The 15203-nt window shown below is 45.1% G+C and overlaps 2 protein-coding genes across 2 annotated transcripts; both read left to right on the forward strand.

Moving 5' to 3' along the window:
- The first annotated feature begins 631 nt into the window (after positions 1-631).
- LOC116498322 (feather keratin 1-like) lies at positions 632-946 on the forward strand. The gene has a single exon (XM_032202558.1). The coding sequence runs from the start codon at positions 632-634 to the stop codon at positions 944-946; it is 315 nt and encodes a 104-aa protein (XP_032058449.1).
- Positions 947-5630: 4684 nt separating this feature from the next.
- GTSF1 (gametocyte specific factor 1) lies at positions 5631-14926 on the forward strand. Its single transcript, XM_032202803.1, has 7 exons — positions 5631-5731; positions 8018-8115; positions 10503-10629; positions 11574-11660; positions 12121-12181; positions 13155-13243; positions 14340-14926. Coding segments are annotated over exons 1-7 (486 nt in total). The 5' UTR covers positions 5631-5709; the 3' UTR covers positions 14342-14926.
- The last annotated feature ends 277 nt before the right edge of the window (positions 14927-15203 follow it).

Below are 15203 nucleotides of genomic sequence, written 5' to 3' on the forward strand. Positions count from 1 at the left end.
TTGCACCTATTTTCCTTCTACTTGAAAGGAGCCTCTATGGCCAAGTTGGCAGGTAAGAAATGAGGAAATGAAATGGCAGGTAAACAAAATACATTCTGTGCCATTGGGAAGGTTATTTTGCATTTGAGGTGACTCTGCTGGAAAATTACAGCCCGTATAGAATGACTGTGGGCCCGGGGCGGTGTAGGAGAGGTATAAAAGAGACCCCGTCTCCTCACTCTCTTCATCCACTCCTCTTACCTCCATCTGTCTGAGAACAAGGTGAGTCCTTTTCTTCTCCTCTTCTTCCCTGGGGATTTCTTAAACATGCCTGCCTCTTCATATTCTCCTGCATCTTGGGAGTGCTAGTCATGGGAGAGGGAAAAGAGCAGCACACGTGTCATGGAGAGAACCTGCAGCTTGGCTGAATTTCTCCGCGGCTATGGGCTAGGTGGGGAGCTTCGTCAGAATGGACAGTCCTGGCCGAGCTCTTGTGTCCAAAGTTAAGCCAATGGGGCTCCTTACACAGCTGACAGGTCACAAAACACCATTTGCTATGGCTTTCCTGTGGCGGGCTGGCAGACTGTTCCTCTCTCACCACCGTTCTCCTCTGGGCCCTCTCTCTTACCAGGTACACCTCCTGCCCCGAGACATGTCCTGCTACAACCAGTGCCTGCCGTGCCTGCCATGCGGACCCTGTGGCCCAACTCCACTGGCCAACAGCTGCAATGAGCCCTGTGTCAGGCAGTGCCAGGACTCCAACGTCTTCATCCAGCCCTCTCCTGTGGTGGTGACCCTGCCCGGCCCCATCCTCAGCTCCTTCCCACAGAACACCGCCGTGGGATCCTCCACCTCCGCTGCCGTTGGCAGCATCCTCAGCTCTCAGGGAGTGCCCATCTCCTCCGGGGGCTTTGGGCTCTCCGGCTTGGGCAGCGGCTACTGCGGCAGGAGGTGCTTCCCCTGCTAAAGCCCAAGACAGACGCTCATCTTCCCCCAGTGCTTCTTGCACTGCTGATTCCTCTTGGAGGGACCTTGTTTCCTTCTGGATTATTAAAATTCTGCTGCATCCTATTCTGTGCCTCTGCATTTTCCTTTCCCTTATGGTCATTCCAGACACCTGGTGACTGGAGGAAGTCTTTTCCCCTTATGTCTTCTGTAAATACTTTTGCAGATAGCAGCCTTTGCCTTTTTCCAAAAGGGCAGGCAGGGTGCAAAAATTTGCAGTGTGTCTCCTTAAAAGCACTCTCATTCACACATAAGAGATGTACACAAGTCCTGCCATCAGCCTCTGGCCACAAAGGCCAAGCTTTGCTTCCTTTGTACTGTCATGCTATTTTGTCCTCAATGCACATCCTGCAGAAGTGATGTTTAGACTGCTGGCCTCCTGTGAGGAGCCAGAGCTGCCAGAGGCCCTTAAAGGCAACAGCTCCGCAAACACTTGTAAAGGGGAAGAAAGTATGTTTATTATCCTCTGGATGCTGCTGTGTTTGCCAGGAGGTATTCTTATGCAGAAAATGTCCCCAGAGAACAGTAGAAATGGGAATGAATGGGCTCATAGTGCATGTTGCCCACCTACTAAGATCTACGTCAAGTGCCAAGGGTTTCCTGAGGAAAGGTTCTGGAAAGACACTAATTACAAGAATAGTGGCAGGGGAGTACGGCCAGTTGGTGCTGTTAGACTTGTGGACTAAGTGGAGTCTGGGAGCTCTCCAAAGCAGTGTTTTCATTTAGCAGGATAAATGAGATAGAGGATTGCAGCTGAGGAAGGGGAACTGCAGAGTTGCTTCAGGGCATTCCTGAGTATGATGATGTAGGACCACCCAGAGCCCTAATCAGCAGCTGGCTATGTAGCTGAGGGACAACAAACTTTCTCCCTAAACATCTTCAATTCCCTTGGAAGCAAAAGCAGGTTTGGAAAAGATGTTTTGCTGGACAACTCCATCTATATAGATATGTACTCTACTAGAGTGAGGCCTGATGTGGTGTGGGTGCTAATCAGTCTAAGAAAGAACTGACACGTGGTTCAGTTTCCTTGCCAAAGCAGCTGGCAGTGTTCATGACTCGTCTGAACTCACAGCTACACATACCCCTGAGTCTGGAGAGTCTCATCACTATCCCTGTGTCTGGAGGGCAGCACATGCTACTCAACACTTCAAGGCTTGTTGGTATACACTGTCAGCAAGCAAGTAGGTGCTTTTCCTTCTGTTCATCTATTCAAGAAAAAAAGAAGAGGTGCAAATCAAGCAACTCACATTGACACTGGCTAGCATAGACAGACAACAAAAAACGTGTATTTAAAGTATGCCAACAGCAAGAGAAGGTCAAAGGAAAACCCCTCTCAATTTGCCTAAGGTCTTGGGAGTCTGGGAAGGTCCCTGCTGACTGAAAGCTAGCAAATGTTATACCAATCTTCAAGACGGGCACAAGAGAGCATGTAGGAAGCTACTGACCAGATGGTCTAACCTCAGTCCCTGGAAAAGTTATGGAGATTATCTTGGGTGCTACCAAAAGGCATTTACAGAACAAAGCTGTTATCAGGCATAAACAACATGGGTTCATGAAGGGAAAGTCCTGTGTTGGTACTTTGATCTCCTTCTATGTGTCGTAGTTTCAGCAGAGATAGAGTTCATTTTTTTCCAAGAAGCTGGTATGCTGCTGTGTTTTGGATTTAGGATGAGAATAATATTGGTAACACATTGATGTTTTAGTTGTTTGTCCTGGTTTCAGTTAGGACAGAGTTAATTTTCTTCCTAGAATCTGGTAGGGTGCTATGTTTTGGCTTCGGATGAGAAGAGTGCTGATAACACGCCGATGTTTTAATTGTTGCAGAGCAGTGCTTACACCAAGCCAAGGACGCTACAGCTTCTCACTCTGTCCTGCCAACAGGCAGGCTGGGAGTGCAGCAGGAGCTGGGAGGGGACAGACCCAGGACAGCTGACCCAAACTGGCCAAAGGGGTATTCCATACCATCTGGGGTCATGCTAAACAATATGTAGGGGTGGCTAGCCAGGGTGGGGGTGCCGGACTGCTCGGGGTTAGGCTGGGCATTGGTCAGTGGGTGGTGAGCAAATGCATTGTGCATCACTTGTTTTGTACATGTTATTATTATTAGTTCTATTATCATCATTATTGTTATTAATATTATTGTTATTATTATTTTCCTGTCTTAATAAACTGTCTTTATCTCAATTCACGGGCTTCACTTTCCCATTTCTCTCCTTCATCCCAGAGAGGGAGGGGGGATGGTGAGCGAAAGGCTGTGTGGTGTTTAGCTGCTGGCCAGTTAAACCACAACACTGTTGCAAAGCACTGCTTACAGAGTCAAGGACATTTCAGTTTCTGGTGGTGCCCTGCCAGGAAGGAGGCTGGGGGGTGCACAAGAAGCTGTGACAGGACACAACTAGGACAGCTGACCCAAACTGGCCAAAGGGGTATTTCATACTATATGATGTCATGCTGAAAAATAAAAATGGGGGGTGTTGGGTGGGAGAGGTGCTGCTGCTTGCAGTCTGGATTGGCATTGATTAGCAAGTGGTGAGCAACTGCATTATTCATCACTTGCTTTGTACATTCTTTTATCATTATTTTCCCTTCCTTTTCCATCCAATTAAACTGTCTTTATTTCAACCCACGTTTTTTGTTTGTTTGTTTGTTTGTTTCCCAATTTTCTCCCCCACCTCGCTGAGAAGAGGTAGAAAATTGATAGAAAAGTTGGAGCACTGGACAATCAGCAATGGCATGAAAGTTCAACAAAGTTGAAGTCTGGGCTCTATACTTGGGACAGAGTAATGTGTCAACAGTGTGCCCTGGAAGCCAAGAGGGCAAACTGCATTTTGGGCTGCATTAAACACAGCATAGCCAGCCAGTCCAAAGAGGTGATTCTCCCACTCGACACAGTGTTGGCATGGCCTTACCTTCAATATTGTGTGTGGTTCTGGGCTCCACAAGATAGAAAGTATATTAAGATAGTTACTTGACTGTGTCCAGAGGAGGGCAACAATGCTGATAAACGGGCTGGAAGACATCCTATGAGGAGAGGCTGCGGACACTTGGTCGGTTTAGTCTGGAGAGAAGAAGGCTAAGAGGTGACCTTAATGCTCTCTACTACTTCCTCAGGGGAAGTGAAGAAGGAGAAGCCAATCTCTTCTCCTTGGTAACCAATGATAGTATGTAGGGAAATGGCACAAAGCTGCAAAAGGGAAGGTTAAGACAAGGTATCACGAAAAAATTCTTTACCATGAAGGTGGTCAAACACTGGAAGAGGCTTCCTAGGGAGGTGGTTGATGCTCCCATGCCTGTCAATGTTCCAGAGGCATCTGGATAATGCCATTCAAAAATACGCTTTATCTTTTGTTAAGCCATGATATGGTCAGGCAGTTGAACTAGATGATCTGAAGGTACCTTCCAACTGAATTCTATTTTAAATACCAGACCTGAGTGTCAAAGAAGAGCCACATGCCTGAGGATGAAGGTAGGAACCAACTGCTAGTTCCCAGACTGGAACTGCAGTGCTCAGGCCAAAGGTCTACTTTAAATGTGAAAACACGAAGGGGACGAGGCAAGGCATGTTGCTGCTTAGGGTAAGTTTTGCAGAAGTCTCACATGTTCTGTAACTGAGTGACCTGTGACCACGAAGAGACATTTTCCTGCCTATTTGCTCAGTTGCTTTGAGACGGAAGCACAGCTCATTATTGTATCAGCAATGGTTGCTTCAGGTTCTGCAGCCTAACACACAGCACAGGACAGGCATCCAAGTCACTTTTCAATTATTCCCTGACTCAAGAATGTTCTGTAAATTGGGATAAAAAGGGTTATACCTGTGTATAAACCCTTGGGCAACATAAAATCGGAAGTGTTTGTAATCCTGGTGATCCTATCAGTTTCCTATGGAAACTCAGGATTAGCCTATGCTGAGCTGTTTTACAGTTAAAAATGTGTTTGCAGAACCCAGGCCCCTGCAATACCAGCCATCTGCTTAGAAAAAGTATCTCTCCATTCATCTCATGTCTACTCAACACTTATATTTTAGTTGCAAAATGAGGTAATCATTTAGCAAAAGTGATTGGTTTTGAACCCAGCAATGTGGGGAGGGGACGCAGAGTAAAACACGAGGTTTCTTTCCTCCCACACTGCACGCGTCCAAGAGCAGGTGAAACACAGCTTTTGTTCAAAGCTGCCTTTTTCCTCAGAGCCTTTGAGACAGGAGACCAGCGGAGGGCTGAAATCAAGTGGGATGACCAACTCAGCTTGCTTCAAAACAGCAGGAAATGGCCCAGTGGATCAGCTACCCACCAGGGCTGCACACCACACAGCTTTGCTGTGCCCTCACCCATCTTCCAGCTCCATCTCAGCACAAGCCTCCTACAAGGTTCTCAGAGCGGGGCCACGCTCTCCTTCCGAGTTTTTGGACCCGTTTCGGGCACCGATGGCGAGAAGGACACCCCGGGGACATTACGTGAAGCACTGGGAGCAGGGAGGGCGGTGGGAGCTCGGGGTGGGGGGGGGGGCGCCGGGCTCTCCAGCACGGCCAGGCTTGGAGAAAATGGCGCCCGCCGGAGAACAAGGACAAGGCGTTGCCCCGGCAACTGCCCCACGGCGGGTGGGGCTCCGCGCGGGGCAGGGGTGGTTGCTAGGAGGCAGCCGCGCAGGCGCCAGGGGCAGGCGCTGCACGCGGCCCCCGCCCGTGGCACGGCGCCGAGGACCCTCCCGGCCCCGAAGCCTCTGCCCGACATGGAGGTGGAGGATGACTTCGGTGAGCCTCGGGCGGGTGGAAGGCGGAGGTGGCTTCGTTCCCCTCTCTGTGTGTTTCCCTCCCGGATCGTCTTTGCCGTCACGAAGCAGATACAGCGTGGGGGGGAGGTGGCTGGGGGGGGTGTTGCAGGCGGTGGGTCTGGTGCTGTCTCTGTGACTGAGCCGTGAAGGAAGCGGTGAGCTGGGCGTCTCACCTAGGTCTGTGCTGCTTGTGGTTACTGGATGGGGCATGGGTGGGGTCTGGCCCTTGGGCAGCGTTCAAATGGAGCCGCTGCCTCTGGTGCAGGAGTTGTGCCTGCCTGGAGGTTTTTCAGGTGATTTCTGGTGGCGGTGGAATTGTTTGGGGGTTGATTTTGCGAGCTGTACTGCTAAGGGCTGGGGATCTCACCTGCGTGTTGATGTTGCTTTGGTGCTCCAGAGGCCTTGCTCGCTGCAGCATTTTGCCTGATTACTGCATCTGTTGACCTGATCAAGCCAGCTCCTGGCGCTTCTGCTTTTGCTGCTTTGTGTAGCACTAAGGGCTCCCTTTCCTCTCCATCAGGTACTCATTCTTGCCTTCTTCCTTGTACTGGCCACGTAGTTTTTTCCATCTGTTGAGACAGTTTAGAGAGAGAAGCCACTTCAAATTGCTATTACAGGGACAGCTGGAACAGTAGAAAGCTAGTTAATCCATCGTAATAATGAAGAAGTCTTTGGTTTTCAGCTGTTGTAATGGCCTAGACTGGCTAATGGAGGTGAGAGGTGCTCACAAGTAGCAAAGCTGGCAGTGGCAGTGTAGTGCAGCTGGGATGGAAAGAAGGATTATGTACAGCATTCCTAGTGGCTTGGAACATGAACTCAGCTCAGTGTGACTTGAGGAACTGCACCTTAACTAGCTGCCAGCCTGTGCACCAAGATAGCTCCCTGCACTGGCTGTTGAGACAACTGAGCACCAATTTATGTATAATCATGGAATCATTCAGGTTAGAAAAGGCCTCTAAGATCATCTAGTCCAACCTTTAACCTGGTACTGACACGTTCACCCCTAAACCATGCTACGAAGTCCCACGTCAACACATTGCTTGAAGACTTCCAGGGATCTCAACCACTTCCCTGGCCAGTGTGTTTCAAAGCTGCACATCCCTTTCAGTGAAGGAATTTCTCCAAGAAAAAACAACAACAAAAATAAATAAAAAACCTGAGCCTCCCCTGGTGCAACTTGAGGCAATTTCCCCTTGTCTTATCACTTAGTGCTTAGGAGAAGAGCCTGATCCCCACCTCATTACAACCTCCTTTAAGGTAACGGTAAAGTACAATAAGGTCTTCCCTAAGCCTTCTTTTCTACAAGCTAAACAACCACAATTTCCTCAGGTGTTCCTCATAAGGCTTGTTCTTCAGACCCTTCACCAGCTTCGTTGCCCTTCTTTGGACATGAAGAAGTGGTTGTGATAGCAGGGGAGAGGCTAAACAAACTGCAGCCTGTGTTTAGGATTTGATTACAAAGCAGCTTAAAAAAAAAAAAAAAAAAAAGCATTAAAAGCCTGTGAAAAAGACCAGCAGGGAAGAAATGATGAAAGAAGCCTGGTCTCGCTCCCTGGTGAGTACACAACAGAGAGATCTGCAGGTAGCAGTGGTCCCCTATACCTCTTTCTGGCTGCCATTCTTTTTCCTCACTGAGAATATGAAAGTGATTATATATCACAGATGTACACATTCATACTGCTTCCCTGTTAATTGCCTGGCTTCTTAGGTGTTTTAATAACTCCTTAGCTCCTAAATAATTGCATGACTTGGGAGAAACTTCACTTAAATTACATAAACCATGTTAGGCATGCTGTTTCCTCAGAAATTAAGTTAAATTGGCTGGCATCTTTCCTCCAGCAAAACTAGCTGATGATCAGAAAAGACTTGGTTCACAGTGATAAAGCTCTCGAGGGCCCTGGTATCATCACCCCAGTGATTCTCATCCAAAATAGTTCGAAAAGTACTACTCTCCTCATTCATTTTGAGTAACTGTGGTGATCTAGTTAATATGCTACCTTAAAGTGTTATTATGCAGTGCTACTTACTATTCTCTGTCTATTTTGACTAATGTCTGTGTCAGCTCAAACTTCAAAGTGAATTTGTTTGGTTATGTAAAGCAGGCTCCTGCCTCAATGATGGGTTTCAAAGTAAAAACAACTGGTTTAACTTCCTAAAATCACAGCCCTTTTGTGGTGGTGTGTTTGTTCCACTTCACTGTGTTAGTGATGTTTGATCTTGTCTTTCTAACTAGTTCCCCTCCCCTGCCCCAATTCTTCCATTCTAGATGTTTTGGATCCAGAGAGATTGATACAATGTCCGTATAATAAGCACCATCAAATCAGAGCCTGTAGGTTTCCGTATCACCTTGTAAAGTGCAAGAAGGTAAGCTGAACAGCCAAACAAGGCACTGAATGGGGGTTGTGCGCGTCTGTAAATACAATGTGCATATTCTCATACTGTTTTCTGACTGGCTTGAGTAAGTTCCTGACAAATAGCCCCATTTATCCTTTATTTCATATGTTTTTATGACCTGTGTAGTAACAGGTTCAAGGACACGTTAGCTCACCTAAGACTGGTGTGGCTCTTCATGGTTAGGTCAAGGATGAAATCTCAGTCTCTTCAAGCATCTCACGTGGAGATGAGATAAACTTTTCTACTTTAAGCTGAAGAGAACTCAGCCTGAGTGATATGTACCACCTCTGGCTAGTCAGAGTAGAAATGGTTTGATGTTGTAATTTGTTCTTTAAGTGACAGAAATGCATAGCTGCTTTTTTTTTTTTTTTTAATGTTGCTAATAAGTATTTAGTGGCAGAAACTGCACATCCTGTATTCAGCACACATGGGAGAGGTGGATTTTTTTACCTCAATCTTTCATCCAGAATTTGAATACAAATCATCTAATTGGAAGCATTCCAACCTCAGTTCTCCTCTGTATCCTTAAGGTCTGTTTTTTAAACTGTCGCATGCAGGTGACTGACCAAGCTTTGGGTTTTTGCTGAGACTTCCTAAAAACCAATTGTTCCTCTGTCAGCTTACCAATATGTTTTTCAAAATAGTGTAGCAGTGCTGTGCCTTTCAGTAAAGATGCAGCTGGAGGGTGTATGCACTGATAACAGTACTTACAAACAATTAATTTTGGTGAAACTAGTGGTTTAAAAAATATTAAGTAACAAGTGAAAGTGGTGGGCAGAGCAGCAAGTACATCTATTTTTGTAGTACTCAAGAGAATTTTCCTTGTTCACTCCCTGCAAATTTTGGCAAGAATGTGCATGTGAGCCAGGTGAACAATATCAGCAAGTAAATGTTAACCTTATTGTTTTTGTCCTTGCATTGCATAACTGTTAACCAGTCAGTTTTTGCAAGATTTCCTAATTGGAGGGTTGAGTTATAATAATGATCACCTGTCACATTGATGGGTTAAAGTTGCCTGGTCACCAGGTGCCCACCAAGCCACTCTCTCATTCCACCTCTTCAGCAGAACAGAGGGAGAAAAAAATGTGGGTTGAGATAAGGACAGGGAAATCACTCACCATTTACCATCATAGGCAAAACAGACTTTGCTTGGGGAAGATTAATTTATTGCCAATTAATAACAGAGTAGGACAGTGAGGACTGAAAACAAAATTAAAAACACCTTCTTTCTAGCACCCTTCTTCCCAACCTCAACTCCAGTCTCAGTTCTTCTGCCTCTTCCCTTCTCTCCCCAGCAGGCGCAGGGGACTGGGGCTGCAGTCAGTTCAAAATGTTTTTTTCTCTGCCGCTCCTTCCTCTTTGAGCTTTTTCCCAGAACCAGCACGGGGCAGCTCCTGACCTCTATCAGAGGCCACTCCTGCCCTCCTCCCCCCCCACCCCCCCCAAACCTGAACACACAAACCCAATACACAGATACAGTTGGTGTCTGTAAGTAATTTGCAGAATTTACATTGATCCTGCCAGAGCAGCTTGCTGAAGCTGGTTGAAGCAATTAATGGACATGTGAGGACACAGCAACCTAGCTGTACAGACCTGTTAAGGCCAGAACTGTGTCTACAGCTTCATAGGTGTAGGTAATGACAGGTGCCTTGGAGCCTGCACTGCAGCTGTGCATCACTGGTAGTAGAGGGCTCACTGCCTCAAGCAGCATCTGTACCAGGCACTCTTGCTTCTATATCTGTCTTGGGTGCAAATGTAATCCCTGACAAGCGGAGTTGTGCCAGTCAAAGCCAGGCAGGTACTGGGACAGTGGCAAAGTTGTGATTTTTTTTCCCAATAAAGCAGGGGGTGAACTAATTTATCATAGTAATTGCTGAGCACTGTGAGTAGAACCAGTGTCTATGTGAAGAAGCACCAAAGTTTGCGGGTGGAATGCTTCCAGCTCCCTAGCTGTTCTGAAAGGGTTAAAGAATTTCTCTGTCTTTGTGCCTGCCTGTGTAAAAATACCTGCATAGTTTAGATTTGCCTACCATCTGTCCTCTATTGTTTTTAAAATAGCTTCATATGTGCTTTACACCATGTAGCTATATTGCCAGTGTTGCAGCAGGGAGGTTAGCTGAGGGTATGTTTCATTTGAGCCACCCCTGAGCTGAGTAATTTTTTAGTGAACTTGGTTTCAAAGAACAGTCAGTTTCATAGTTTCGCTTTGCAATTGTAGTGTCTGAGCAGTATTTTGCCATTCCTTGCTTTGTCTTTTAAAGCAATATCACAAATATCTCTTGTTAATCCTGTAAAAAAACATAAGGAAAAATGAACTTGAGAAGCATGGCACGTGATTTTGGTTTTCTCTTCTCTAGAGCTACCCTCATGTTGCGAAGGAATTGGCCACGTGCCCCTTCAATGCTCGCCATCTTGTTCCTCAAGCTGACCTCAGTGATCACATATCGAAATGCAATGACAAAGGGTTCATTGAGCAAGATATAGGTAAGAGAACCACCTGTGCTCTAAGATGCAACTGCACCCTAGGGACTGAGGTCCCCTGTTTGTCAGGATAGCTCCCATTATAACCGAAAAAGTAGGAGTCAAATTATTGTCTATAGTTTTGTGTGACACAACAGCCTTCAAAAACTTGAGTCCTGATTGCTTTGGTTTATTGAGTAGGCTCATTAGATGCTCCTGATAGCCTTTGCACATATTTTATTCCCACGATTTTTGAATAAAAAGGTTGTACCCAAGCCAGTGCATATTGAAATGCCTTCAGCAGGAGATCTGATGCTTTAATGACCAGAAAGACAAGATCTTCTTTTCACAGAGATGATCTCCCTTCATTGAGGCTTGACCACTGGTGCCGTGTGAAAAGTCAAATAGGTGTCTAAGCTATGAAAATCCCTGCTGCTGGGGAAACCTGAATAGCTCACTCCTGATGAGAGATTGGTCAGCTCCTTTTGCAGACTTCTCTGCTGCTGAACTCGCTTTGTCTGCAATACAACTAAGATTCCTGTCTCCTGCCCAGTGAGACAAAACCCCCAAATTATTTAGAAAAGCATCCTGTGCTATGTAGTGTCTCTTTAGTTCTCCTTATTGTCTCTAAAGCTATTGCCACACTACAGAGCTGGTGGCTTTCCATCTTCTGTTGAGTTGCACTGATGCTAGCGGTCATGCTTGCATTTGTGTTAGCAGGCTTCCTCTCCACTTGAGCGTTCCTTTGCCAGGTCCCAGGGGACAGAGTCATTTGCTGTTCACTGAAAAAGTTATTTATGGTTGCTTGATTTCTGATCTATGCTTGGCTCCTGTGTGTACCTAACCAGTTTACATTGTGGGGGGGGCATTCCTCTAAAGCAAAAAACTGTTTTACAACTTGATCCAAAGTACTTAACGCTTCTGAAGCAGGACAAACTACAATCACTGATTTTTCTGTCATCCTGAAGTGAACCAGTCTTCTGGCTTCCAGAGAGAGCAGGTGAATGCTGTGAGCACTTGGCAGGCGCCTCCATGTGATGAAGACTGGGAAACTGGTAAGGAACTTCCCCCTTCTGCAACACTGCTGACTTCTCTCTGGTCCTGTCTTACAATTCCACTTAGGATAGTGTGAGTCCAGAGATGCCATTCATTTAGGTCTCATATGTAGGACACCCTGCTTATGTTCTTTCCTGAAAGTACGCATAGCCCGGCTTAGCAGGCTTTTCTGGACATGAAGAATTATTCAACATGCCTGCTGTAATTGGTATGGAAATATATTTCAAAACATCTGCTCCTTTACATAAAAGCTGTTATACTTCCTATGCAATGATGAAATCAGAAGCATGGTAACTTCTACGTTCCTTAGGTAAATGACAGTGAAGCAGACACATTCATCAGGATCAATTTCTATTTGCTCTTGAACACGTAGAAATAATGACAAAGACACTCCTGATCTTTGTTTATCTTTGCTGGTGTTTCTTAGTTTTGAGCCATGTCATTTGTTTCCTTTTGCAGAGTTGTTGGAGCAGCCAAATTCCCCTTTTCTTTGGGGCATGACCAATTCTGGCATAAACAGGTAGAGAGTGCAAGTTTGATACCTTACCACAGGTATAAAGGAATATTCTAGCCTTCTCCCAGCCCAGCCTTGATGGTTGGCTTTGCTGATGTTTCCCTCCTCCCAGGAACTGTACACTAACAGTGAATGTTTTTATGGTGCTGGTTCATTGTTACTTGCTTTCTCATGACTCGCCCTTAAAAGAGAAGGAGACCCTTGGGCTCCAAGAATTCAGTTATTCTGTGCTCTCTTATGTCTGTGGCAGAGTGCTCTCCCTGCTGCTGTGCAGTGTTCAGTTTCTGCTGCAATTCTGGCCAGTGTGCAGGGAAGGGAGGTGCTGAGCCGCTATGTGAGAGGTGCTCAGCCATTATGCTGGCTTAGGAAATGTGGCCAGATACTTCCCTCTGGAGCCTTTTGAGAGAGCTACCTCCTGTGAAACTAATAATTAGCTAGTAGTCCATTGTGACCTCCTGTCACTTTTTTCTTGAGAGATTCACTGGCAGTAGGGCCCTGTGTTAGCAAAAATCCCCAAACTGTGATTACATTTTACAAGGGACAAGTGGGGAAGGAGGAGTATAGTAGGAGCTGTGAATTTGATGGAGCTGAATTGCCTGGCTTCAGTGATTCAACAGTAGACTGTTATTGCAGGCTATACATGAGGTGTGGTGGCAGCACCAGGGTTGCTAAAGCATGTTTTAAGGTTTGTTTAAGCCCATATGTAGAAGTAGTCTTGCAGCTGACTGCTCTACAGTTTTGTATGGGCTCAAAAGATAGTCTTCCTTCTGTAAGGGGTGTCAACAGTGCTATCTGGCTTCATTTGTTATGCTTTCTGAAACACTTTATAGTGTTTAGAGCACATGTACTTATTGTAAATGTCACCATTGCCAGGCAGCAAAGTACCATCTCCTTGTGTCCACACTCTGCTTCATGATATAGTAAAGTGCATAAACTTAATCAAGTGCTTTTGTCATGAGAAGTGACTGTAGTCTTTCAGTTCCAGTACCACCTTTGGACAAAAGAATTACCTACCTTCAAGTGTACGTGCGCCTGAGTCCTTCCCGTATGCTGTATCATGGAAAGGCTGTAAGTAGTGTACATGTGGTTTTGATGCCAAAACTTCTGTAGATAGTGACAGTTACTGAAACTTCTAGCTGGAGCAGTGCCTTACGGCAACGACTGAATGGACAGGAGAGGAACTGTATAACATGGTCCTCCTGGAAAGCAGCTTCCTAAGGAATCTAATAGACTGAGTTCCTTTTCAGAGCTCCAAGCTGTGCTTCTCAACCTCTTTGAGGTATACACTGATTAGCAGACCAGTCTTCTGAGAAATTGTGGCAAGTATAATGTCCTTGGCACATGAAACAACTTCTGTACACTTCATAGACGTCAGAAGTTCAAGGAGAGGACAGGAGGAGAAATAATAGGAAACAACAGCAGGGGGGGATTGCAAGTACCACTGAAATCTTGTACCTTAGATTGTTGCTTTAAAACAGGCGTGTGCGTTTGCAAAAGAGGCCCGCTCAGAGTTGTGTACTTACAACAATAATGTTTGGTGCTAGCTATAAATGAAGGGATGAAGTTATCCTGGGGGATGTAGAAATGCCCTCCATAAACTACAGCTTTGTGTGAATTCAGGCCTTGATGTAACAGAAATGTTTGTAGTCCCATTTCAGTAGAAGTCAGGAACCACAGCGTAATTTCCAGGAATTTCTACCACGTATCATAAGCATATGCCATGTACCTGCAAAACAGCTGGATTATAAGGTGTCTGAAATGATCTCTGTGGAAGTTTACTGGATACCTGGGAAAATTCTTGGTTGTGTGCTGTAGAGGTACAGAAAACTTACTCTATAGCAACCTGTGGTTAGGTAGTTAGTAGTCAGCCTGTAGTCATCTGTAGTTAGTGAAGTCATATTTAAGGGCCTATTACAGCCTGCAGAGCATAAAATACATTGTGGGAGTTTCTCCAGCCTTTAGGGAGGCTGAGACTTCCTACTGCATCCCTGCATAAGGATTAATAAAGATCATCTTGACCAGCCAAACGTAGTATTTTTCTATGCATGTACTTTTTGCTGTTTATCTTTTCAGCATCTGAGTTTGTCCACTTCAGATATGTAAAGTAGATAGCTTTGGTTTGCTAGTACATTGTAATTTATAGGTACTTCTGTCTTCTTTCTAGAAAGCATCGTGATCATGCCTTTACAGCTTCAAGCCTTAAGCCTTCGCTTTGTCGTGTTGGTGCATGGTGCTTCAGTTCGTTTGATTCATCTAATAATGGGGAATCCTCTGTGAATTCCTTACAATATGTAATCCATACTATATGCATGTACACGGGTTAAATTTAAACAGTAAGCTTAGTTACTTTTCTAGTTCCCATTCGGGTTTTGTAGTTCCCATTTAAAGAAAGGTTTACTAACACTTAAAACCTGTTGGAGAGCACTGATGTAATGTTTTTTTCCTGAGTCTGGGAAAGAGTTTAGATCACTATCATATACATCTAGGGCTGTGTAAATGTTTGGATTAAGCAGATTTGCATCTTAAAAATGACTGAAAGTACAAAATGAGGTCTAAATACACAGACACAATTAAGAAGCAGCATAGGGTATTTCTCTAGGAAGAAATTAATGTCATTGGCATTTTGAAAAGTGCTCCTCAAAACAATGGATTCTTACAATTTGTATGACTACCAATGTAAAATAAGGCATGTTGACAAGCATGTGCAAAATTAAGATTATTTTAAAGTTTGATTCTGTCAAAGTTCTTGTTCAAAATGGCAATTTACAATAAAAAGATTGTGAATAGCCTTGGACCCATGTTATATTTCTAAAAGGCAAATGGAGTTATTTGTTACGTTCTTGTTCTGTTGAATAACTAAATGGCTACTAAGTAAGATCTCCACTTCATTTTATTTTTATTTTTTGTTCTTTTAAATGAATGAAGCTGTGACAAATGTCAGCTTTCGATTGTTTGTGACTTGACTGCAGTAGAGGAGGTGAGCTTTGGGTGTACTTGCTCTGAGGAATCACGTTATTCTAGGACCCTG

Source organism: Aythya fuligula, chromosome 24 (assembly GCF_009819795.1).
Source record: "Aythya fuligula isolate bAytFul2 chromosome 24, bAytFul2.pri, whole genome shotgun sequence".
NCBI classification, from domain to species: Eukaryota; Metazoa; Chordata; class Aves; order Anseriformes; family Anatidae; genus Aythya; species Aythya fuligula.